The following is a 27,890-nucleotide window of genomic DNA, read 5'->3' on the forward strand; positions in this document are numbered from 1 at the left end:
GAACTCAAGAACTGTGTCCCCTTTCACCAGTCACCCACTAGCTCACCCACTCCTCCTCCCTTATTGTTTTCCATATTATTCTAATGTCCTCTTAGTGATTTTTTTCTTTTCGTCTTTCTTAAGTGTATATATCTGGAAAGTACCCAAAAGGCCGATATGTAGACCTTTAAAAAAGCAAAATACATACATATAAAAATGTGTGATATGGCTGGCATTTTCCAGTTTCTCTAATGGCCAAATATCCCAGAGGTGATGGTTTTGGGCTCAGTGTTTGATTGTTCAGTTCTGTGTAGTTCTGTGAGGCTGTGTTCCTTATACAATGGCAAGTTGTAAGAGCAAAGAATGGAAATTCCTCCAAATCTTTGCTTCTCAGAAATAAATAAAGGGATTAAAAATATGAATTGGGCATTTAGGTACAGGTGATTGATAGAAAAATACACATAAGTGGACAGGAAAGGGCATGGTCTTCAAACCAAGGAGATTACAATTTAATTGTGATTAGGAGCATCTCCCTTAAGGGTGATATCATCAAGATGGTGACATAGGTCAATTCTGAATTCAGTCCCCCTCACAAGAAGACCAGCTAGCAACACCAACATAGGCAAGACACCACTGTGAGACTCCTGGAACATGGAGGGGAGGCAGAAGCTCCCCTCTGGACCACAGAGACTGAGCAGGCCCTCACTGGAAGAGTCAGAGGAAGGGCTAGCCTCTTCTCTCATCACCCACCCCCCAGGATGGCACAGGGCCACCCTGAGAGGGCCCCTGGGGCTTGTGGTTTCTCTAGTGGGAAAAAAAGGAGCCCAAGGTGGATATCTACCTTCCCAGCATTGTGAGCCACACCCTGGAAGGCTCATGTGGGTCTCACCCCATGGGGATCACAGGGAAGCTGCAGGGTTGGACATTGGCAATCACACTGGGACAGAGAAGTGGGCAGGGCTTACAGTAACCAGCACTGGGATCTGGGCAGACCAAGTTTCTCCTCCCAGTGGAGGAAGAGACTTCAGCCAGTGGCTCTGCCCAACTGCAGAGCCAAACTGGTGACCACGTGTAGCCAGAATATTGGATGCATGGTTCTGCCTGATTTGGTATCTAGAGAAGCTGTGCTGGTCTTAGGACCTGGTCTTCTGCACGCCTGGGCAGGGAAGCAGGCTCATATAGCCCTGCCTACTGCTGAGTTGAGCCCCCCGTCTCGCCTGGTCAGGAGGCACAAGCAGAACACCCAGGAGGCTGAGTAGTCCAACTACAGCGGCACTGACAGGGAGGGGCGCATGAGCAGAGAATGCAGCCAGTGGCTCTGCCTGACCAGGGAGCTCAGTGGATGGTTCTGCCTGATCTTGGTCCCCATACAATGAGCCATAAGAGCTAGGGAGCCTGTTCTATGGCCCTGGCCAGGCAGGAAAGCAAACCTGCAAGCCCCCTCAACTACTGAGTACAGCGCCCGACCAGGAAGCAACCTGAAGTTGTTTGTGAAGGCAAGCAGCTGCGGAGCCGAGTCTACAGCTGCACCTGAGCAAAGAACCGAGCCAGCAGTTCCAGCCAACTGTTCCCAGACAGTGGCACCTCCGGACTCAGAGCTCAGGCAGTGGCCTCACCCAAACAGAGAACATAACAGCAAGCCCCACTTGTCCAAGGCTGTTACCAGCAGTCCCGTCTGGAACCCCAAGCTGAGGTGACAGGTAAAGAAGTGCCTCTGCTTAAGTAGACTGTAAAGTCTGGAAGGGGAAATGAAACTGCTTTCTCAAAGATTACAAACAATCAGGTAAACATGATGCCATCAAAACAAATAAACAGCAAATAAAGCTCTAATCACTGACCCTAAAGAAATGGAGATCTATGAATTATCTGACAAAAAAAATTCTGAATAATTCTCTTAGAGAAGTTTCGTATACTACAAGAATACACAGACAACTAAATGAAATTAAGAAAATAATGCATAAACAAAATGAGAAGTTTAACAAAGAAACAGAAATTATCCAAAAAACCGAACAGAAATCTTAGAGCTAAAGAATACAATGACTGAACTGAAGAATTCAATAGAGAACTTCAACAGCAGACTCAACCAAGCAGAAGAATAAATCAGTGAATTAGAAAATAGGTCATTTGAATAAAAAAAAAAAAGGAAGAAAGAAAAAGTATAAAAGCCTAGGGGACTTATGTGACACACTCAAGAGAAACAATATTCTTCTAGAGGATTTAATAAAATAACTATTTTATATTTATATTATGATTATATTTATATCATATATATTTATGATTATATTTATAAAATGATTATTAAATAATGATCTCATTAACATCAGAAAAATATTTGAATGCAGGTTTTTTTTTTGAATGCAGGTTTAAAACTCACTGGTAACAATAAATACACAAAGCTAGATTTTCTAATATTGTAATGGTGTTGCATAGTTCCAGCTTAAAAGTTTAAAGGAAAAGTATTAAAAATGACCATAACTAAAAAGAATAATAAAAAAAATCATAACTCAAGTAGTTTATTGGGTACATTCTATAAAGTCTGTAAATTGTAACCTTAATAACCTAAAATGTGAGAAGGGAGAAGAAAAAGTATAATGTTTATGTATGATATTGAAGTAAAGCTATTTCAGATTAAAATAGAATGTTATAAATATATTTTATGTAAACCTCATGATAACTACGAATGAAAAACCTGTATTATTTATACAAAAGATTATGATAAACAAAGTATGCTGCCACAAAAAGTCATCAAACCATAAAATAAATCAGTAAGATAAGAAGCGAGGAACAAAGTACTCACAACACAATCAGAAAACAAATAATGAAATGGCAATAGTAAGTCCTCACCTACTAATAATTACTTTTAATGTAAATGTATTAAATTCTCCAATCCAAAGACATAGGTGGAATTTATTAAAAAACCCTAACAATATGCTGCTTACAAGGGACTCACTTTAGCTTTAAAGATACAACCAGACAGAATGAAGGTATAGAAAAAGATATTTCAAACAACTGGTAACAAAGAGAAAGCAAAGTTAGCTATATTTATATCAGACAAAACAGACCTTAAGTTGAAAAGGGTCAAAAGATACTAAACGTTATAATATAATGATAGGAGGATCAATCTATCAAGAATATGTAACAACTGTAAATATTTATGCATCCAACATTGGAGCACCTAAGTATATAAAGCAAGCATTAACAAAAGTAAAATGAAAAATACACAGAAATACAGTAAAATAGTTGGAGACTTTAATACCTTACTCTCAACAATGGACAGATCATCCAGACAGAGAATCTATAAGGAAACAGTAGATGTGAATAATACTGTAAACCAAATAGACTTAATAAACCCACACAGAACATTTCATTCACCAATACCAAATACACATTTTTCTCAAGTGCACACAGAACAATTTCTAAGATAGATCATATATATGTTAGGCCAGAAAATAAGTTTTAGTAAGTTTAAGAACATTGAAATCATACCAAGTATTTTTTCTAAACACAATGATATGAAACTAGAAATCAATTACAGGAGAAAAACAGAAAATTCACAAAAACATGGAGTAAAAAACCCAAAAAACAAAAAAACACATTCTTCAACAACCAATGGATCAGAGAGCAAAAGAGAAAAAAGTATCTTGAGAGAAATGAATATGGAAACACAGCATACAAAAACTTACAAGATGCAGAAAAAGCAGTTTTAAGAGGGAAGTTTATACTGATCGATACATATATCACTAAAAAAGAAAGATTTCAAATAAATAAACCAACTTTACACCTCAAGGAATTAGAAAAAGAAGAACAAATGAGACCCAAGGATAACAGAAAGGAGGAAATAATAAAAATTAGAGGAGAAATAAACAAAATTGAAAGCCATAGAAAAGATGAACAAAACTAAGAGTTGGTTCTTTGAAAAGATAAATAAAAGTGGCAAACCTTTAGCTGGACTAACCAAGAGAAAGACAGAGGACTCAAATAAATAAAATTATAAATGAAAAAGGAGACATTACAACTGATATCACAGAACTGCAAAGGACCATAAGATACTACTATGAACAACTATATGCCAACAAATTGGACAACCTTAAATAAACTGAAAAATTCCTAGACACAAACAACTTACCAAGAGTGAATCATGAAGAAACAAAAAATCTGAACAGACCATGAATGAGTAATAAGATTGAGTAAGAAACCATAAACCTTCCAACAAAGAAATACCAAGGATAGTTCACTGGTGAATTTTTACCAAAGATATAAGAATTGATGCCAAATCTCCAATTCTTCCAAAAATTGAAGAGAAGGGAACACTCCAAAATTCATTTTATGAGGCCAGCATCACCCTGATACCAAAGTCAGATAAGAACACTGTAAGAAAAGTAAACTACAGGCAATATCCCTGATGAATATAGATGAAGAAATTCTAGATAAACTACTAGCAAACTGGTTCCAGCAGTGCATTAAAAGGCTCATAGGCCAAAATCAACTGGGATTCATCCCTAGGATGCAACGATGGCTCATCATATGCAAGTCAGTGTGTGTGCTATATCATAATAGAATTTTAAAATCCTATGATCATCTCAATAGATGCAGAAAAAGCATATGACAAAATTCAACATTCATTTGTAATAAAAACTCAACAAAATGTGTATAGGAGGAATATACATAATAAAGGCCATGTATGATAAGCCCACAGCTAACATCATACTCAAAGGTGAAAAGATGAAAGCTTTTCCTCTAAGATCAGATACAAGGCAAGGGTGCCCACTCTCACCACTCCTATTCATGATGGTACTGGAAGTTCTAGTCAGAGCATTCAAGCACAATAAATAAATAAATAAATAAATAAAATGCATGAGAATCAGAAAAGAAAAAGTAAAATTATCTCTGTTTACAGATGATATGATTTTATATATAGAAAATCTAAAAATTTCATCAAAAAACTATTAGATACAATCATGAATTGAATAAAGTTGCAGGATACAAAATCAACATACAGAAATTAGTAGTGTTTCTAACAGACTCACAGACGTAGATACTATCTAATACATATAAAATAAATAAACAACAAGTTTACACTGTATGGTACAGAGAACCATATTCAGTATCTTGTAACCTATGGTGAAGAAGAGTATGAGAACGAATGTATGCATGTTCCTATGTGACTAAAGTATTGTGCTGTACACCAGAAATTGACACAACATTGTAAACTGACAATACTTCAAAAAGAAATTTTTTAAAATCCCATTTTATAATAGCATCAAAAATAATCAAATACTTAGGAGTAAATCTAACCAAGGAGGTGAAAAATATGGAGATTCCTCAAAAGACAAGGAATAGACTTACCACAGGACCCAGGAATCCCGCTTCTGGGCATATGTCCAGAAGGAACCTTACTTCAAAATGATACCTGCACCCCAATGTTCACAGCAGCACTATTTACAATAGTCAAGACATGGAAACAGCCTAAATGTCCATCAACAGATGACTGGATAAAGAAGATGTGGTATATTTATACAATGAAATATTATTTAGCCACAAAAACCGACAACATAATGCCATTTGCAGCAACATGGATGCTCCTGGAGAATGTCATTCTAAGTGAAGTAAGCCAGAAAAAGAAAGAAAAATACCATATGAGATTGCTCATATGTGGAATATAAAAAACAAACAAACAAACAAAGCAAATACAAAACAGAAACAGACTCATAGACATAGAATACAAACTTATGGTTGCCAAGGGGGCGGGGCATGGGAAGGGATAGACTGGGATTTCAAAATGTAGAATAGATAAACAAGATTATACTATATAACACAGGGAAATATATACAAGATCTTATGGTAGCTCACAGAGGAAAAAAATGTGACAATGAATATATATATGTTCATGTATAACTGAAAAACTGTGCTCTACACTGGAATTTGACACAACATTGTAAAATGATTATAAATCAATAAAAAATGTTTAAAAAAAATGTAAGACCCTGATGAAAGAAACTAAAGATAACACAAATAAATGAAAGATATCTTGTGTTCATGGATTGGAGAAATTAATCCTGTTAAAAATTATTAGATTAATTATTAATTAAAAATCTATAGATTCAAAGCAATCCTTATCAAGATGCTAATGGCATTTTTTACAGTAACAGAAAAACAATCTTAACATTTGTTTGGAACCACAGCAAAGGAGTCCTGAGAAAGAACAGAGCTGGAGGTATCACACTTCCTGATTTCAAATTGTATTACAAAGCGATAGTAATTAAAACAGTATGGTGCTGACATAAAAACATATACATAGACCAATAGCATAGAATTAAGAGCCCAGAAGTAAACCCATGCACATACAGTCATTAATATTTGACAAGGGAGCCAAAAATATTCAATGGAGAAAAGAGAGTCTCTTCAATGAATGGTTCTGGGAAAATTGTATAGTCACATGTAAAAGAGTGAAACTAAACCCCTATCTTACATCACTCATAAATATTAACTTGAAATGGATTAAAGACTTAAATGTAAGACCTGAAACCATAAAACTCCTAGAAGAAAACATAGGGAAAAAAACTATTTGACATTGGTCTTGGCAATTTTTTTGTATGTGACACCTAAAGCTTACAAAAGCAAAAATAAACAAATGAGACTAGAGCAAACTAAAAAGCTTCTGTACAGCAAAAGAAACAATCAAATTAAAGGCAACCAACTGAATGGGAGAAAATATTTGCAAACTATATATCTTATAAGGGGTTAATATCTAAAATAAATAAGGAACTCATACAACCTAATAGCAAAATACCATGTAATCCAATTAAAAAGTGGGCAAAGGCCTGAATAAATCTTTTTACCAAGGGAAATATTCAGATGGCTGGCCAACAGATACATGAAAAGGTGCTCAATATCACTAATCATCAGAGAAGTGCAAATCAAAATCACATTGAGATACCACCTCACACCTATTAGAATGTATTAGCAAAAAGACAGGAGGTAACAAGTGCTGGTGGGGATATGGAGAAAAGAGTTCCCTTGTACACTGCTGGTGTCAATGTAATTGGTGCAGCCGCAATGGAAAACAGTATGGAGGTTCCTCAAAAAAACTAAAAATAAAACTACCATATGATATAGCCATTTCAGTTATGGGCATAAACTCAAGGGAAATGACATTGCTATCTCAAAGAAGAGATAGCTGCACCATTATGTTCACTGTAGCATTAGTTATAATAGCCAAGATGTGGAAACAATCTAAGTCTCCATTGATGGATAAATGGATAAAGAAAATGTGATATATATGCTATATATATTTTAGATATATAAGATACATGTTTTAGGGATATATTTATAGATTTTTGTATACAGAATAGAATATTATTCAGCCATAAAAAAGAATGAAACTGCCATTTGCAGCAACATGAAAGGATCTTGACAACATTATGCTAAATGAAATGTCAGACAGAGAGGGGTGAATACTGTGTAATCTCATATGTGGAATATTAAAATAAAAGAACTCATAGAAAGAGAAAAGATTGGTGGGGGGAGTAAGGATTTGGGGAAACTGACAAAGGGGATCAAAATGTACAAACTTCCAGTTATAAGATAAATAAGCTCTGGAGATATAATGTACAGCATGGTGGCTACGGTTAATAATACTGTACTGTATATCTGAAATCTGCTAAGAGAGCTTAAAAGTTCTCATCACAAGAAATAGTGATAGACGTCAATAAGACTTATTGTGATGACCATTCTGCAATACATATGTATATCAAATCATTATGCTGTACACCTTAAATATATACAATGTTACATGTCAATCATACCTCAGTAAAACTGGAAGAGAAAGTAAAGGCAATCAGATTGCTGCATACAAAAAACAAACAAAAAGAAACATCTCCCCAATATATACAAAATTAAATTCTGTTAAAAATATTGAATTAAGTGTTAAGCCATTAAAGTGTACACTGAATACGTATTCTGAACGGTGACAATATCTGTGGGAGGGTAAAATGCAATGAGCAGCAGAGCTGTTGCCCTCAGGAGATTACTATTTAGGTGAAATGAAAGTTAGCGTGAAATCCCTAGTTCTGTGGGTTGCACTGCGTGACTTCTACCATCTGTACCGTTAAGACACTAGGACTGCGTAACTGCATACAGGGCACTGAACTACTTATAGTTAGCGTGGATCACCATACCACAGGGGCTCCAGCAGAGGGAAGGCTGGATTACGACCACTATGACCCTGGAAAGCCCCTGAAAGGTGGCAGAATTGAGTTGTTTCTCAGGTAACAGGATTCTTTGCTTGAGGAGGGGTGAAGAGTTAAGTGTGTAACACAGCGTCCTGCCAAATCAGACCTGTGGATAGATCTACACTTTGAAAATAAAGATTTAGGGAAGGAAAAATATGTCAGAAGCACAAGTAGAATTTTAAAATCCTCTCATCTCTTCTGAAATAATAATATAAAATAAAACACTAGCAAAAAAAAAAAGTCAACACTCTAAGAAGTGACAGCAAATTTTTACACCTTGGTTCTAAGCTGTCAGATTCTCAACTGTTTGTGAGAATAATCTATGCTATAACATTCTTTTCTTTCTATCTTGGTCCAAGGATATGAGTATAGGACTCTTAGAAATATCAGATAAAAAGGAAAAGAAAAATTGTATTAGGTGGAAAATATGAGAATAATGTCCCATTGAGATAATGATAACATTGGTGTCCAAAACAAGACAAGAGCAGAACACACAGTAGAGGGGAAAATCTTGGATGCCACCAATCAAGAGGCTTTCAGAAATGTGTAAATATGGTAGGCTCCTTACTGCGATTATACTGCAGAAGCCCTCTGATTCGATCACAGGTGGGCCAATTAATCATGTCTGTCAGAGTACTGAATCCGTGCAGAGGGAGCACAGACAAGACGTGAAAGGGAGGAAGTAGAGCCTGACCACAGATTTAAACCCCTACTCTGTCAGTCACCAGCTGGGTGACATAGCCTCTTTGTGCTTAAGTGTCCCCATCTAAAAAATGGGTACACATAGTTCCTATCTCATAGGACTATAATGGAGATTAAATTGGTGAACACTGTAAAAGTGGTAGAACAGTATCTGACACGTGGTAAGCACTACATATTTGTTAAACAACATTTTTGGTAGGCCAAGGCTGCTTCTTTGCTTAGGGATCCTCCAGTGTCTTTTTTGGGGGGTGGGGGAGGCATCAAACACATGCTTTATTCATTGTCTATGATTTTCAGGTTTTGTTTTACTTACTGAGGAACAAGAAATTAAAACCACTTGAGAAGCAATTTGCATGCAGGATGCCTCTACTACATTTAATACAATTCCCCATCTCCCACAATTTTTTTTTCTTGCAGGCAGACATCTATATTTCATTTGATCACACATTTTTAGGGACTTGCCTTTATAATGCTTTTGAAGCACCCAACTTTGTTTTATAGACACAATTCTTTTTGTACCTCACTGTATCAGTTTATAAGGTAGTTACAAAATTACGTAATTACCATGACAAGCACTACTCAAAAGAACATACTGAATTACAAACATAATTCATTCATGGTGGAAATTCAATTCAACTGGTAAAAGAAGCACTTAGTAGAGAGCTCTCTACTAGTTGCCAATGTTCAGTAAATTGAGAGTCTTATTTAACATGATTTATAAGGGGAAATGGTGAGCATTGGTTTATGCGGCCAGTAAGTTCAAATAAGGTTAGTTAGGGACTCCATTTCCATTAAGAACATTACTTTTGGATTTTATTTGCTATACTGGTCTTGCAATTCACTAGAATTTAGCTAAAATTGTAGATTTTAATATAAAGGGTCTTCTTGATCTGATTTGTTACCACCCATGGTCCCAGAGATGCTTTTCTGGAAATTGGAATCCCAAAAGAGGAGTTTATGGCCATTCTTAAGATTTTAATTTTCAGGTTAAGAGTCTTTTCTTTCCCATCATGGACCTGATTCCCTTTGCAAGTTTCCCAGAATCTGTCAGCTAACCCTTAGAACTATCCCTTTCTGCTCCTCTTATACCAGAATTCACTAAGTAATATCCATGTAACCTCTTCTCTATTTTTGAGGGACAAAGAATTAACTTTCTATAAGTTCTTTTCTTTTCTACTATTTACCACATATCTACTCAAATCTACTAAAATCACAATGTGTTCAACAATCTTTCTAGAAGGTGGTTACTTACACTGTAGAGAATCCTTAGGCTGTATTCAGCAGATTACAACTAAAGTAGTTTTCTAACACATGTAGAAAACCACTTAGAAATCTACTGTACTGAATATCCAGTCCATGGGCAAAAGCTGTAAGGTCTGTAACACCAGGACCAGGCACACTGGTGGGTTTGCGGCACCCATCGGTCAGACCCTCAAGCTGACTGGGCTGGACCAGCATGGCCGCATAGTTTCAAAGCATCCATATAAGACAGGAAACATCCAGAAGAAGAGGTAAAGATATAAACCTCTCTTAGGTATATGTAAAGTAACTCCTCTTGCAGACTGAATATATGTAATTTATTCATTATTCCATTCAACACATTATTACAGAGTTTCCAAAGATGCAAAACAAACTCAGACTGCTTATAGCCAGTTCTCCATGATATGTATTTGTGCCACCAGAAAATACAAAATCACGGGCCAAATAAATAACAGACCACCTGAAAAGCCAGCAACTTTGTCCGTGATTGTGAGCTATAAAATGTTAGAAGGCAGGGATCCTATGGTTATTATTCTACTTCACAGAACTATTAACAGCCCGTCTTTTACAAATTCCATTTAAATTAGAACAGCTCCTGGAAGTGAGGTCTATTTGGGGAGAAACAGTGTGTTGGCTGAAAACACCAAGAGAATAAACCACTGAATTCTGTCATTAGCACAAACATCATCCCAGTGTGTGGATATGTATTTGAGAAATTCATGACAGCCAATGAAAAAGCTTAAATATCTATGGCACGTGTGCTTACTATGGAAATAAACCACCATGATTCACAAACAGGGACTGTAGATCCTTAAAAGTTGTTTTAGAAAAGCCTTAAATGAAAACAGGCCAAACGGAAAAATTCATGAACGTGCAACAGCTGTTAAAAGTAATTATAATATTGGATCTTGATTACGAGAGAGCAAACGAGGTACAACTTTTTACAGATGCAAGATTCTCTATGACCAATATTTATCGGGGCCACGATCAGGAAACAGAATAGAGATAGATGATTTTTTTCCACACAATTTTTAAGTCTTAAATTATGAATTATGCTCTAACAGATAAAGCAGAGAGAAAATTAATTTAAGAGATGAGATCTATTTTACAATTCAGGGAGCTCCTTTATTTTAATTTGGGGGGAAAATTACACTTTGATATTCAGCTTTACCACACATCTTTCTTTCTCTGAAACGAACTGCAATTTCTCATTATTTTCCCAAGGAGTCAGGGAAAGATGTTTGTGCCAAAGTTCAGAGGGCAAATTAACAAGACTGTCTCAACCTTCTGTCCTGGAGAAACTTCTACAATGATGGAGATGTTCTATATAAACACTGCCTAATATGGTAGCTGCTGGCCATGGGTGGCTTTTCAACCCTTGCAATGTGACTAGTTTGACAGGGAAATTTAATTTTAATTTAAATTATTTTTTAAACTCAATAGTGCCACATGGCTAGTGGCTACAGTGGTGGCATGCAGTCTGGAGGATACCTCTGTCTTTTCCCTTTCCAAGCCAATTAGACCAGGCAGCTGGGGGTTATCCTTGAGCAATGATGCACATTAATAGGGTTTTTAAAAAATAGGGAACAGCAAAGATCAGCCTTCCAGACCCCTTTGCCAATCCATGTTTCTCCTCCAGTCAGATATATTCTCTCGTGCCTTCTCAGGGACAACTCTAAAATGACTCAAATGATTTCCACAACTTTGCCTGTTATGAAGGCGGGTAAAGGAAGAGTGCAGAGAGAACACTTAGAGAGAAGCTGTAAAACACAGAACTGGAGGAGAGGAAGTATTAGGCTGTGAGGAGGCAGGCTGCAGACTGCACACAGAGAGATGTGAACGCCAAACAAGCCTCAGCTCTAATTCTGATTACAGAGAGTTTGAAATAAAGAAACTCACTTTGGCATTACATAAAACTCTCCGTTGCTTATCATGGACTGCAAGAGTATTAATGCTGGTCCCCAAAGCAATCAATGCTTTCCTGACTCCATTCCACGGTTTCAGTTAGTTTCCTAGAGTGATACTTCTGATTGTCCTTTTTACCTGTTTCTTATTTGTTGATGCATTTCTTTATCAAAATTAGCTTTAAAAGGTGAGCGACTGAACAGACATTCAATTTTAATGACATCACTTGAGAGGGGAAAGAATTGAGGTTCTGATGCAATATGTCTTGCCCTTGGAGAGAGTGGTAATTTCTGAACTGAAGTCACTTCTTGTCAATAGCATTTCAGTAGCAAAGATTGTTTTCCACATAAACACATACCTGGAGAAGCAGATCAGAAGCTGGTCTGACTCGCTGTTGGAACAGGATGCTTAACGTTCGATTCTGTTGTTCCAAATCAAATACTCTTGTTTTCAACTTTACACATTCCTCCCTTAGATCCTGCAACAAACACATTGAAAGGAAAACAAAAAATTCTATAACTGAAAGACACTTTGCATATTATAACCATATTTTATCTGATATTCCAGACGCATTAGTAAAAATTTTTTTTTGTATTTTTATTCTTCAAAACCCCAGAAATAAATTGCACACAATGTTTTCTTCCACAGCCCATTGTCTGATAGAATTATTATGTTCAGGGAAGACCAATGCAAAGAAAAAAAAGCACCTTGAAATCAGAAGTGCATTAATCTAGCATGCTATTTTTGAAAATGGTAAATCTTAGTGATAGAAAGTCAATTTAAGTTTCCACCTATATATTTTGCCTTTTCACTGTCTTCATAAAAGCAATCATAAAGCACAAACCACAAGGACAATAATGTTTTTAGAGTGAATAGAGATTTGATGAACTAAAGAAACTATCACTTTTGATGGAGCCTCTCGGTGTCATTTGTGGAAATAAGTTGAAACTCTCAGTGTGGTTGCTAATCGAGTCAGTGATGCATTTGGACGGAGTGAAATAACTCTGAAGTGAAGGCTTTAAAAGGCCACTTGAAACTTGTCCAACCTCTCAACTAGTGGATTTCCATTTCTTCTGGGCTGTTCTAGTCTTTATGCTGGGGAAGAAGTAGAGGACCCTGACCTTGGCATCCTCTTAGAGCAACCCTTTTGAATAGTTCAAACACCACAGAGACCTCTTTCCAACTTTCATGAGGGGAGCTGACACACAGGAGCTGTACAATTCTCTGGAATCCCACTAAGGGGCTGCCTTCCAAACTAACTTGTGATAAAGAGACTCATACTGACATGTCTACATCCTCCCTGATGGAGTTCAAGGAAGACCAGGTAGAATCAAGCCCCAATTCAAGGTTCATCAATAGTTGACTCTTTTCTCCATTTTAAACTTTGTCTTTCACTATTTCCTGTTTTTAAAAAACACGTCTGCTCTTAACATGCAAAGAATGAGTTCTCAAAGTACCATGCATTCTGCCACCCTCCTCCCTCCTCTACCTCCCTTTCCCTTCTCATCCACCCACTTCTTCCAGCCCAAGTTTGGCTCTTTGGTTGATGTCCAGTTCAATTTCTACCTGTCTCCTCCTGATACTTTTATCTGGCATCCTCCACCACTTTAATCTGTTTCCTTTTCTGAACTCCAGTAAGCCCTTGATGCCTCATATGACATTTAGCTAATGTCATATACTACTTTGTGTTGATTTTCTTCATGCTCTGGACGTATCTTGTTAATTAGATGACACATTTCTCAAAAGGCAAGCCCGAGAAGATCCTCACATAAACAACAGAGCAAGCATATTGCTCTGACACCTTCATCACCTAGCACAGCACCACACAGAGTAGTAAGAGCTTAATAAACTTGTGTGATAATTTTGTTAGAGGGTATTGTGATGATGAATTCTATTGTCTAGTGATGGTGTGACAAAGAGGGTTGTAACTACTATATACAAAGTAGATAAACAACAAGGTCCTCCTGTATAGCACAGGGAACTATAATCAATAGCTTGTAATAACCTATTATGAAAAAGAATATATATATAAAACTGAATCATTATAGTGTACACCAGAAACTAACACAACATTGTAAATCAACTATACTTTAATAAAAAGAAATTTTTTTAAAATCCAGGTACTGGTTGAAAGAGAAAAAAAGAGAGAGAATTTTAAGTTTCCCAATGCTGAGAGTTTGTCTACCTACATATTCTGATGGGGGGCAGCTACCAGCCTTGATTAAGGCTCTGCAAGCCAAGGAGAGCACCAGTCAACATCTCTGCTTCCCAGGTTCTAAGCAGGAGTCACAGAGGTGAGTGGGCCTGTTTCAGACATACTCTGATGACAACCAAAGTGTGAAGCCAGAGAGATCTAGCTTCTGGGGCTTTACCTGAGCATGGACCCTCATTTCTGGGCTGATACATTCTATTTCCAGGAGGCAAAGAAACAGGACAAGGTGTGGCTCACTGCACAGTTTACACTCGCCTCACCATGAAATTAAATTAAATGAGAAGCTTATGCATAGGATGTTTTCAACTGAGTGCTACCTACAAATGCAGAGCAGAGCAAAGGGATATCATGTTCAGAATAAGGCACTCTGAAGCAAGTGCTGGGAGGGCAGCAGCCGTAAAGGCAGGGGCAGGGGTGTGTGCGCGCATGCGTGAGCCACACGCCACTTGGCAGAGGCCACTGTGGGGGCCTCCACACTGCTCAAAAGAAAAGACAAAATTTGTTTTCTTTATTTAGAATTCAACCCCTGTGTCTTACTTAGTCTATTTTTGTTCTTAGCATGTATGTAACGCTTCCTGCTCCCAAACACTAATTGTTTTCACTACTGCTAATTAAGTAATTAATAAAACTTGACTGTGAGGTAAATAAATATTAATAGTACCTATTGGGTGGGAAAACACAATCATTCTCATTTGCGGGGAGAGGTCTGGAAACAGAAGCATACCAGTGTGGATGCACAAGAAGAAAGGAGACTTGGAAGGAATAACAGCCACAGTTTTTAACAGCAAAACTGAGACTAACTTGAAAAGATTTCTTCAGATGGATTAAAAAAGAAAAAAAATCAATACATTCTAAAGCAAGTTTTTGTACCAGTGCCCAAATTTCCATGGCCATTACTATTACTTAAAGCAGTTAAAGTTCATTAGCAGGAACACAATTTATCGACCTTGAGACACGTTCATCACTCTTGGCTGGTCTAGATCAGCGCACAGCAGAGGGGGAACAGAAGGCTCTAGGACTGCGACACTGGTCTTACAATCACTGACCAACAGAACTGAGCCGGACAGAGAATTTGTAGACATAAAAGAATTGTCTGTTTTGTTTCAACATTCTTGTTTTCTTCATTTAAGATGCAGATGGTAATGATGCCAGACAGTTATTGTCCCAAGAAACTGTAATCAAAACCACGCATGTGCCCATGTGCACACACATAAACACAACCAGACTGGATAGATGGAGTGAGAGAGAAACAACAATTTCTGACTGCTACAGCGAGACCTGGGCAGAGAGTGGCAGCTGGCCGTCATTGCTTTCCCTGGGCTCACACTGAAACCCCACTGACATAAAGGAGGTATGACACACTTAGGGTGGGGGCAAGAGCTGCTACTCTAACCTTGTCAGTTACAGGGGCAAGAATGAGACTATGCCTCTCGGGCGAGGCATTAGGAATGAAAGACCTCTCCGGCTTGGGTGCCGCCATCTGAGACCACAGCTCCCCCAAGGGCTGGATCAACTGTCCTCGCCCACAACCCTTCCTTTTCTGACTCCCTAGTATGTCTCAGGCCTCAAGAGGTGAACCCCACTGAAAACATAGGGTTGCATCTTCTGAAACAAAAAAGGGGATGTATTGTACAATTTTATGAGGAAGAAATAATGCCAAAGATGTGACTACATTTAATCTCATGTAAGCAAAGATAATGGTCTTTGTGTTCAAAGAAATAGCCAGTCCTGTTTTTGCCATCTGTATGCCACTCTCCACTGAAAACAAAGTAAGGCATCACCACTGGATGCGAAGGGAAAATATACTGAACAAGGCAGATATGGTGGTCTAAAAGGGCCCTATGTATCTGAATAACCTCGAACCATGACTTTCTTGGAGGTTCCACACATTGTAACCCTGGTAAGTTTCACCTGTGCTTGGGGCTGAAGATGATTCCGGATTCACTGCTATGTAGTAGCTACAGAGTATGGTTATTTTATGCATTTAGAGCAAAACACTACCAGCTCCAGGCTAAAGGAAATTTAGGAAAATGTTAGTTCCTTAGAAGTTTGAGGTATACTGATACTATCATTGGCATATTCTTGAAAACTATTTAAATCTGGTTTTATCGTGGAAAAATGGTATTACAGTGGTATAGCGATTTCAGAGGCAGTGCATATCATGGGAATACACTGGACTGGGAGTTAGGAGGCTTGGGCTCTGGTCCTCATTACCGATGCGACCTTGAGGAAGTAACATTCTGGTGTCGCGTCAGTCTTCTGATCTGTAAATGGAGCTACTGCACAAAGCAAGGTTTTCAAGACAATGCAGGTCTCGGCTGCATCATGAGATGGCTTGTCAAGGGCCACCTCAATCCTCCCCCGAAGCTTACTGGACACCACACCCACCAGCCTCCCCTAGTTACAACGCTTCTCAGTGTTGGTCACTGAGATATCCCTGTCTCTTTCAAGAATGCTAATACTTCTGTAAAAACAAAAGCCATTTCTGGAAAAGGCTGGTCCTATCTCAGACTCACCAAGGACCTCAACATCAAATATTTAATTAAGGCAAGACAGGTAACATAATTGCATCACTGAATCAGGCCAGTCCTAATCAATAGGAAGCAGTGAGTCCTGTGGCAAACTGAATAGTGCAAGCCTTCAGCCAAGAGGCAGTCGGATTAAAACATTTTTAATCTGTGATGGCTGAACAGTTTATGGAATTACAGTGAGCTGAACCCATTAGCAAAGCTAGTTGACAATCTCAGGATTAAATGTTTGCTAAGGTCCCTGACAACTGGGAAATTCTAGGGTCTAAAATAAAACTGATTCTGAGAAAGTTTGACTCCAAATTTACAGTCAGTTTTGACACCATACATGTCACATCTTGTATGTCCTTGCTAGAGAGGACTGGTAATGCTTCCAGAAATTTTAAGAAATCCACTAGCTACCTTGCCCTTTTGTTTTATTTCCTAATAATTTATGTAACTAGTCATTTAATTTCAACCCATCTGTTGATTTTCATAGCATCTCCTCTGTTTGCTGGGGAAAACAATAAGTGATTGAATGTAGCTATGGAGGCTGAATGGCACCAAGGGTAAGAGCATGGCGTCTGAGTGCAGTAATCCTGGTTAACATGTGGGCTTTGCTACTTCTAGCCATTGGAACTATGGGAAAATTATTTTTGTAGTCCTATCTCGCAAGATTGCGGTGAGAAGAAAACAATTTAGTGCATTTAAAGTGCTGCATGTGCGGTCTAACTCCTTGTAAGTGCACAGTAAACATAAACAGACCCTCTGCAGGAAAACCAGATGCTACACACAACATTGCTAGTCAAGTGGATGGACCAGGATGGCCTGAGCACCCCTCCTACAAGGGAAATATGTAGGAGTCTGGAGTTCTTCTAGTGTCAGGCTACAAAATTGTGTCCTGTTTTCATCCGGTTGGCTATATTGCTAGATTCCACCACACAAGAGCCTTACTCCATGTTGGTAAAGAAAAAACACCATTCATATTTGCTTATTCTTAAGAACTTGTAGAGAAGGCTGAGGTTGTTGATACGCTTAGAAATAACTCCAGCGAAAAATGCTTTTCTTCTAAATTTGGTGTTAGTGGCAAAAAAAAAAAAAGAACCTAGGAGAGTTACATTTTCAGTGCCGATAATTTTAATGAAGATAAAACATATTTCAGACCAAAATATGAGTTTAGCTCCACTATTGATTTCACTTGCACTTGTAGATGTGGACTTAAGATTTGGAGGCATAAATGGAAGTGTGCTGGGTTTAACGTTGTCACTTTAGTGTTATTGATCTAAAGGAGGGACAGTCAGCTCTCCTAAGAGAACCTGTGGGTTTCTGAGATAAATTGAATTACCTGACTAAGACATTATATGCACATTTAACAAAAACTGCTAAATTTATGGAAATACTTTTTTTTTTCTATCAGTATTTGGAAAGGTAAAACACTCTGTAACTTCAAGATGCTTATCAGGGTCAATTCATGATATGCCAGAAAAACGGTTTTTGGCGTTGCACAGTGAGGAGCTGAAACCACCCATGACAGATTTGCTTTTGTGTCATAACAGCTGATATATTCCAGAACTGTATAGTGACGGTGATAATTTCACCTCAAAGCCTTTCTTTTTTTTCTTTTCTTTCTTTTTTCTTCCTTTCTTCTTTTGCTCTTTTGCTCTTTCTTTCTTTCTCTCTTTTTTCTCTCTTTCTTTCTTATTTGGATAAATCACTCAAGATTTCTGTTTTCACTCTGTGCCAGCTACACCCCTCTTTAGAATTAGTTTTCTCATCTGCATTCAGAGGACATTTTATTTCCTATTTTGTGCTTTTAATTAAAAAGAAATTTTAGCCTTTTTGTAGCCATTTTACAGTCTTGATAAAAACTGGGAGGCACATGTTTCTGCAGAACATGATTCTTCCAGAATTTCCGAAAGCCCTGGCATCTCTTCCTGCCTCATAGCGTCCCTGAGGTATGCTGTCTCACGGAAGCACATCCTTCTGTGTCCTACTGCTTAACTGTACCAAGGTAGATTTATCTGTTTACTAGTTATTACTTGAATTTGTGTAGCTATTTTTTGTGGTAGACCTGAAAGGTCCCATTTTCCTTTATATTGTACCAGACGGCTTGACGGCTTTCTTGTCTCTTTCCTGAGGCACCATTAAAAAAAAGATAGGCATGAGAAGACTTTCAACAGTTACACACAGAGCTGCAACATTCCTTAGGCTTATATTAAATGAGTGTCGAGTTTCCAACAGGAGGAAAGCGATTGAGAAATTAAATTTGAAAAAGAAAAGGCATTCAAATATGTTGTGAGAGAGATCATGAGCTGCCCCTCAGCATCCCCTTCTTCTACAATAAGGTGACAATCAATTTTCAGCTGGGCACATACTCAGAATAAAGACCCCATTATCAGCTTCCTTAGATGTGGCTGAGTAACCAAGGTTCATTTAAGGAGATGTTAAGTGGAAGTCTCTCTGTTTTTTGTAGGGGGGTGGTGCAGATAGAGGGGTAATTAGGTTTACTTATTTATTTAACTGGGAATTGAACCCAGGACCTCATGCATGCTAAACACATACTCTACCACTGAGCTATACCCTCTCCCACCTTGGAAGTCTCTCTTAAGAGACAGCTGGTGTGTGCCTTTTACCCTCTCCATTTTCTTTGGCTTTCTTTCCTTCTGATGGTGAAATGTGGGTGTGATGACTGGAGCTGGAGCAGCCATTCTGGGCCATGAGGTGACCTTGGAAATGGAGGGCACATCCCACAGAATAACACAATAGAAACCAGGATGCTGAGAACACTATGAACTCTATGAAGCAGAGTTATCATACCAGCTCTGTACAGCCTACCTATAAATTTATATCTGAGAAATAAATAACATTTTAGCCAATTTAAGCCACTATTATTTTAGATCTCTGTTACTCACAGTGGAACCTAATTCTAACCTAATAAGCATTCTCATATCTCTCTGTTTATGGAATGTTAATGTAAAATTTGAACCAGTTAAAATCATTTGTAGCAGGAAGCATGATATTTTGACAGAAGTAGTTGGGGGAGAAAGTTTAGCAAAAATATTATCATAATGCTTCTACAGTATACATTTAAAATAATATTTATTTAAGTATCTTGATGAGAAGTAGTCAACTCCTAATAAAACTGTATTCAATGAAAAAACAAACAAAAAAATGTCATGAATTATTTTGTTCTCATTAGACACATCTTCCTGAGCATGCCACATGATTTAAGATTTTCTCTTAAAATATCTCACAGAGAGGTAACTCGGAATAAACAAGATCTTAAGGAACCAGAGTTTAGCCTCTCAGATACATCTTAGAAAAAGATGAGACAGGTTCAATAAAATTTCACCAAACCAGCCACATTTGGGCAACCACCTACATTTCCCCACTGTGCCTCAATAAAATGATCTGAAGGTAGAATAAGATGATAAAGAAGGTCTAGAGATTTCATGCTCAGAAATTACCATTTGTTTTTTCCCCTAACTTTGCTGAGGGGTAATTGGCAAACATAATTGTATATATTTAAAGTGTAAGATGTGATACCTTGATATACATTACATGGTGGAATGACCACCAAGATCAAAATAATTAACACATCCATCATTTCATATAGTTAACACTCTTTTTTTGTTGTCGTAAGAATGTTTAAGATCTACTCTCAGTAACTTTCAAGTATACAAATAACACCATTCGTTTTATATTTACCACAAACCTATTCCTGTGGGAACTGCCCCACCTGCTTCCTTTCATAGGATGACCACAGTAGTTCTGGGAGGTGGGGATTGTTACCCCTATTTTACAGAAGAGGAAGTTAAATCACCCAGAGAAGTTAAACCACCTTCCTCACCTCAAAGGTCTCTGGCTGAATTTTAGGCTTCTCTTAATGCTGGCCATCAGAGGCTATTCATTTTATAGGAACCTGAGGAATCCATCAGCTTCTTTAATATCTGCATTTACTAAATAAAAATGATAGGTTTGCTATTCATCTGGGTGGGCCTCTGGAAATCTTTCATCTTCAAAAGGCTTTCTATTACTTTCCCAGGAGTTTAAATTTTATGATTCTATTGGTCACTGATGTTACTTCATTTGCCATCTAAAGCACACACAATTTTAACCTAACAGAATAAATAGAAAAGTATTGCAGCTATCAATCATGGTTTCCTTTAGTCTGACAGTATGAGTTCCAATCTATTCACATAAATGCTTTGAAAATAATAAAGCCAGAAAGTGACCTACCTTTTGAGTGAGCAGAGCTTGCACAACTTGGTTGGCTACCTTTAAAAAATAAAGAAAAGAATTGCCATTTATAATAATGAGACTTTCTATGCATGGATTCTAATTTACCAATAAGTTTCCCACAGCTGACTATATAGCTAATTAGCTCATTTGCCTCTTTCCTCTACTTCTACAGGACCCGATTCTTTTCATAATAAGCCTAGCCTTGTAGGTAATATTTTGCTTTTTTCCAAAGGTGACCTTGTTGCTAATTAAGATGGTTAGACTGGAAAGATCATTCATACCTTGACTTTCACATTTCCATATTTGGAAAAATAATATCCTTTCATACGTAAAGTACTTTAAGAATGTTAAAAAATGATATAGTGCAATACATGATCCTAATTATCTGTACACAGTTTCTACACTTTGCTGATTTACAACGTCCTTTGCCTCTCCTTCCTATTCTTTTGCTGTGTGACTGTTTCACTTCTTAAAATTACTTGCAATAGACACAGGTCGAATGGTGCAGAACAGGGACAACTCCTCTTCTGTATGCTCTGCTTTCATGCTCCACATCTTTGTTTATGCCACCCTCTTGTCATTGCTACCTGTGATGGAGTCTGGTAATTGTCTACTCCATCCTTCATTCTCCCCTTCCCCCTAAGCCACAAACCCTGATTTTTTTGGCTAGGCACATCCAATTATAGTCCCCAGCCTTCCTTGTCACTATGTGGCAAACTTCTGGCCAATGAGTAATTAGCAGTCTATTTTCTTGGACTTATAGGAAGTCTCACAGAAAGAGGGGGCTCATCCTTTTTTTTTTCCTATATGGGATATAAAAGTGATGGCTGGAGCTTCAGCAACCACTTTGACAATGGAAGTCACATATTAAGTATTTGGGGGCAGAAAAATCAGATGAGCCTGGTCCTGATGATCCATGGAACTGCACTATCTCTGAACTTCTTAATACGAGGAAGAAGTCAAATAGCCACGGTTATGTTGAATTTCCTCCAATACATAACCAAATATAATTGTCACTAATATATTAATAGAATCTCAATTTTCTCTAGGTATCAGGCAGCTTGCGATGATAGGAAAAGCTGGGCCCCTGTCAGCCCAAGGAAGTGAATCTTGATTAATTAAGCCACTGTTGGTAATTCCATCCCTCTCAGTGACTGGCTGAGGAGTAGACAGGTGACACAATTCCAGTTAAGAACCATGTGAAAAACTAATAGCATGTTCTGGGTATTTCAAGGATCTGGCACTTTTTCCAGATAATCATTCATTATTTCTATATATATTTGTATTAAGATTTCTTTTTCACCTGCAGATTTCAGAAGCACTTCACAAACAGTCACTTACTAAATTTCACTACAGCCTTGAAGCTATGTACCCATATGCCCTTTATTGACAAACTATAGTAGATAGGGGAATTATGTGATAGTTTTTAGTCAGTACATAAACTATAAACATTTAGTGTGATAACTGAAACTGACAGCAATAAAGATCTAGTCAGGATACTTAAATATCCTAAATATAAGGTATTTCTGTTCATTCATTTCTTCCTTCATTTATCCAGCACAAATCTGCAGAGAGTCTCTATTTGCAAAGCTAGGTGACCGGGATGTGTTCCTTGGTTTCAAAGAGAACATAGCTGGAAGGAGGCTGGCAAGAACACATTTCTAAGTGTGATATGCATCTAATCATGAAATCATCTTGGTAATTCTCCCATTCAGCTGAAGGCTGGACCACACTTTTATCTTATTTTTCTCTCAATAACAAATTTACGTTTGGTGATGCTAAACTATGCATGCTTGTTTCTCTGTCTAGCATAGTGCAACAGGTTACAGTAAAAAAAAAAATGTTTTCATGAAGCTTAATTGTTTCTTGACTCAATATTGACAAAATAGCACATCCTTAATGACAGTGGGCAACCAGTAAGCCTCACTGAAAATTAAAATACAGGCTGTCATCAACTTGTGGCTAGCAGACATTCACACCACAGCAGTAAAATGACTAGAACCAGATTACCTATAATTGATTAGTTGAACTGTATGCACAAGAGGGATTTTTTTTTCTATCAGAATCCTTTTCAAATTTACGTTGTTCACATCAAGTAAAAAAGAAAGGCCTTTCTTGAAACTAACTGCAGTTTTGAAGAAAAAGTATTCTTAAGTATTTTCTTTTAGTACAGGCCAAGTTAAAGCATATCTAAGAACTATCACAGAACAAAATAAACCATATTTTCTGTAACTGGTGCTTTTTCTTTGTCCTTTATCACTTTGTTATATCTAATCACAATGGTGATAAATGTTATTCAGCCCACAGAAATTGGCCAATAGCATAATCTTGAAAATCTTTCAGTTTTTAAATGTTCATTCCAATTCATAACTGAGAATTTGAAGTCAAACTATATATCATGTATTTTATTCTTGCAAATTAAAAAAACAACAACAGAAGAACTGATCTATTCATGCTGCTTGAATCAGGAACAATGTATCAGAGTTAATTTATACCATAAATAATTTAATCCTTTTGGATCGCAAACTTTGGATTTGATTTACATTCTCGTAAAACTGCCTAATATCAATATTTTCTTTTCTTCCCCCAAACTGGTTCCTCACTTAAACTAGTCTGTAGAATGGTGGCCGCATAAAATAGCTCTCTGCGTGATTTAATGGGAGTCATAAATGAGTATCTTATCTGTAAGAGCTTACAGAAGTAAATATGTTATATCTTTGTAGTCCAAATGTGTTTGCCCTATAGGCTTGCAGACTCTCTCTGATACAGTTCCTTTTGGCATGTACTTTGGACAAGTGTTTACTCTACTTGAAAATTGAACAAAGATATGTGAATGCATTATTTCTTTACCTCCTGACATGGGGTTATATTACCCATCAGAGCTCACAGGTTCTTTGCAGAAAGGCAGGCAGGTGATACAAACGCTTTCCTTGGCACTGTTTATAAAGATCGTTTCTTGGGTTTTGTTACTACTATGACCAGCTCAGCTTCTCTGATGCATCAACAGAACAACTGTTCGGCGCTTGCGCCTGCAACCTCTAATAGGTTCACAAGATGATCCCTGGAATGGGTCCCTGCCCTCACCAGAGCATCGTGCCTCATGCCCTTAGCACTTGGGCTGCAAATCATCACACACTCGCAGGCCCAGCTAATGAGAACAAATCCCTTCCAGTGTCATCTGACAGCTTTCCTCTCCAAAGAAAAAATAAAGAACAGCTGGGCTGGGCCAGGGGGACCTGAGACACAAGCGAAGCTGACAGTCCTCAAGCCCCTGGCTTGTGTAACAAGGTCCCTGAGGCTCAACATGGCACCTTCCCCCCTTCACATGTAGGAGAGGAGCAGGGCTGCAGGGGGGACAGGGACAGGGACGTCACAGAGAGGGCCCAAGTCCACCTCTCCTTTCCTCTCAGGAAGGTTTCTCTCAGATGAGCCAGCTCCTCTGACACCTGGCTCATCTTCGACCCACACATCTTTGTTCTTCCCTGTCAAGGGTAGAGGGATCATGATTTCTCCCACATTCCCCTGAAAGGGGGCAGGCAGAGGGAGAAGTCAGGCTGCAGAGATGTCTGCTGTTTTATTGCAAAATGGTCCCTGAGGCTGAACGAGAAGCCCTGCCTCGGAGTCTCTTCTAAGAGGGAACCTACTCTCACTGCATCTGCAAGAGGTTCAGGGTCAAGGGTGGGGTCGAGGGTGGGGGACTGAGGAGCTCAGTAGACTATGCTTAACAGTCCTGGCCTCCTGCCTGGTGGTCTTGCCTGCATCCACTCATGTGCTTTTTTTTTTTTTTTAATTGAAGTACAGTCAATTACAATGTGTCAATTTCTGGTGTTCAGCACAATGTGCTTTTTAATTTTATTTATTTATTTTATTTTATTTATTTATTTTAATGCAAAGCCACTGTCATATCAGCAAGGTAAGTTAAAAACCCGGTAGCAGAAGCACAGGTTTTGGGAAATGTGCTTTGGAGAAGTTTTCTGTGTTTCTGAGCTTGGTTTATTGTACTAAGGTGGCTGAGGGCAGGTGCGAGGAACACTGGGACAAGATCACAAGAAAGACCTAGGTTCAAATGCTGCCTGTGTAGATCACTGACTGATATGTGGTGGGGGGAGTGGAAGTGGGGGGGAGCAACCTGACTTTTCCCATATGTAAAGCAGGGGAACTCTAAAAGAGTTGTGGAAAATGTATGCGATGACAGACATAAACAGAGAAACTGCCTTGGGCAGTACTTGATAAAAAGCAGTCATCCCATAAATGTTAAATCTGAATTTGGTCACTCAGACTTCAGAAAATAAACCCATTTTAAGGAAGGACGGTTTGAACATATGGGCTTTTATTTGTAAAGGAAAGAAGTATGCGTGTGTGTGTGTGCATATGTGTGTGTGTGTCTGCGTGTGTGTGTAATATGCATGTATAAATATAAGTCACTAAGCACCTATATTATTTATTTATGCTGTAAAAAAATCCTATAAAATACTGGGGTGGGGGAAACTCATCTATATATGTATGTGGGATTCCAGCAAAAACTAATTTGGAAATTAATTTGCTGCTGATAATCTCCATTCATTCATTTACTTATTCAACAAATATGCATTAAGTGACCTAGTCTGGGCCAAAAATTGTGCTGGATCTTGGAGAAATAGTGGTGACTAGAACACAGGTGCTGCCCGTGGTGGGCTGAGTCTAGAGTGGGCACAAGAAGTCGATCATCTGTTGATTTCAAGATCTATTTGTGAAATGAACATTTGAAGCATGTAAGAGACATGAGCAGGGTCATCTTTCATCTACATTTATCAACACAATGATTTTAAAGATAACTTAGGTCACAGACGTGATGACGAAAGCTGATGGTGATTCCACAATCTAGTCTTGGCAGATAGCAGCAGAATCCGAAAGAAAAGTTAAGAACCATTCTTAGCAACTTGCTTCTGTCTTTAGTCAATCTTGGTTTAAAATAAATTCTGAAGCTTTTTTCTTTTTTCTGAACTACACCCTGGGGTCTGCTTTTCCCTGCCCCTGTGCTCTGAAGTGCAGAGCATGGAGAAGTCGAGAAGAACTCAAATACTATATATAGCACCCTCGCTGACTGTGGAACTCTGGCCCGACTCTGATGGTCTGATGGGGAGGCAAGTTTTCCAACTTCGCTGTGCAAAAGCTGTGCTTAGGAAGTTTGTTAAAACTGTCAATTTCCTGACCCATCATTCTGCTTAAGAAGGGCTGAGTGAGGTCTGAGAATCACATTTAAGCAATCGAGACACATGTTCCTTCTGGGCAGAAGGGGCCCAGAAACACACTTTGAGAAACACCAGGACAGGGTAAATTTTTTTGCTCACTGTTAAGAAATTGAAATAACCCTAATTTCCATGTGAGCCCACTGCCCTTCTATCATATCCAGCTAGGCAGAACTTTCCTCCTCTTGTGGACACTTTCTGAAAATGCTCTCTAAGGCACAGCATTCAGAGATGTAGGGCAGTGGTTCTTAATCTTGGCTGAATATTATAACCCCCTGGAGGGCTTTCAAAATTCTAATACCCAGGCCCCACTGCAGAATCAGATCAGAATCTCTAAGCGGGGGGCCCAACCAGTGGTATGTTTACAGCTCCCCAGGTGAGCCCAAGTGGGAACCACTTGCCTTTCTAGATCTCAGACTTTACCTGTCCCAGCCCCTCCTGCTAAAGATGCCCTTTCAGCTCAGCTCCCTTCACCATCTCCCCACCCCACTGCTCCTTCTGCCCTTTGGTGACTGTGCTGTAAGTCCTCCAAGTCCCCAGTGCAGTCCATTTCCTCTGTGAGTTGCCCGCACCTCATCCCTCTGGGACTAACCACCCCATCACTGCTCCTGCTAGGCCAGGGGCACCTTGACGTCCCCGGGCCTAGGTGAGGCTGATAACAAACAAAAGACTTGGAGGATACTGAATGCATCTAAATGCAAGGTAGCAGTTTGAAGAGATGTTATTTTACTTATTTAAATGTGTCCTGATACTTCTCTAAATGGGAATAGATTGGTCTTAAAGGAACTGGCAGAGGCAATACCGAGACTACACAGCACTTCACTGCTTGCCAGCAAACTGTCTGACAGTTGGACAAAGAAGCTGAATTTCAACATGAAAACCTCCAATGGCCCCCCAAATCAGGATTGGTCCTTGGTTTTGCTTTTGCATTGCAAGGCGAGGAGATGAGGGGTTGGGTAGCAGTAGAGGTGGTAACGAAGTAGCAAAGTGTGTGCACGTGTATGTGTATGTGTTTGTGTATCTATGGATGTGCATCTGTTTCTTCTGAATAAACACATCCTTCTATTAGAACACACAGAGGGCATGGCCAACTCCCAAGTGTTTTCCCCAAATCTTCAGTATGTTCTTCATTTCCAAGAAAATAACAATCAGTGCAAAAGGGATTGCAGAACACTTTAAATTTACATTTTATCCACCTGTGCATGTTTTATGAAACCCACTAGCAAGGAAATAACTTACATGAAGCCTTACCTTGTTAGTTTGTCTAATTAGTATAAAAAGCCTTGAAAAGAATTTCCAGTTGGCATTATTATTACATTCAACTACCCCTTGGAGAGTGTTCTCTTACAATGCGTGGAAATGAATTGTCTACTCTCATGCAATTAGTTACAAAACAACTGGCATGTGTAATCAGGGGCCAGTATTCATGAATACAAAACATTTGTACTGCTCAGAGGTGGTTCTTTGTTGCAAATCACCTCTTTGGCAACAGTTAATTTCTGCAATTAAGAACATAGAGAGTCTCCCTCTGAAAATTCTGTCTTCAGTGGAAACTTTATACTAAATGATTTTGTGGGTGAAAACCTAAGTTTTACAGGACACGTTCTGATGAAACCTTCAGAAA

At 38.4% G+C, this 27,890-nt stretch overlaps 1 protein-coding gene across 2 annotated transcripts in view; it reads right to left on the minus strand.

The window, feature by feature from the left end:
* NCKAP5 (NCK associated protein 5) overlaps positions 1–27,890 on the minus strand; it is an 829,955-nt gene that overhangs the window by 166,416 nt on the left and 635,649 nt on the right. For both annotated transcript variants that reach the window (XM_032479328.1, XM_032479329.1), the window contains exons 9-10: positions 21,036–21,074; positions 12,436–12,555 (exon numbers count right to left, since the gene is read on the minus strand). In XM_032479328.1, coding sequence (XP_032335219.1) covers positions 12,436–12,555; positions 21,036–21,074 — 159 coding nt within the window. The remainder of the gene's footprint in view (positions 1–12,435; positions 12,556–21,035; positions 21,075–27,890) is intronic.

The sequence above is a fragment of the Camelus ferus genome, chromosome 5 (genome assembly GCF_009834535.1).
Source record: "Camelus ferus isolate YT-003-E chromosome 5, BCGSAC_Cfer_1.0, whole genome shotgun sequence".
NCBI classification, from domain to species: Eukaryota; Metazoa; Chordata; class Mammalia; order Artiodactyla; family Camelidae; genus Camelus; species Camelus ferus.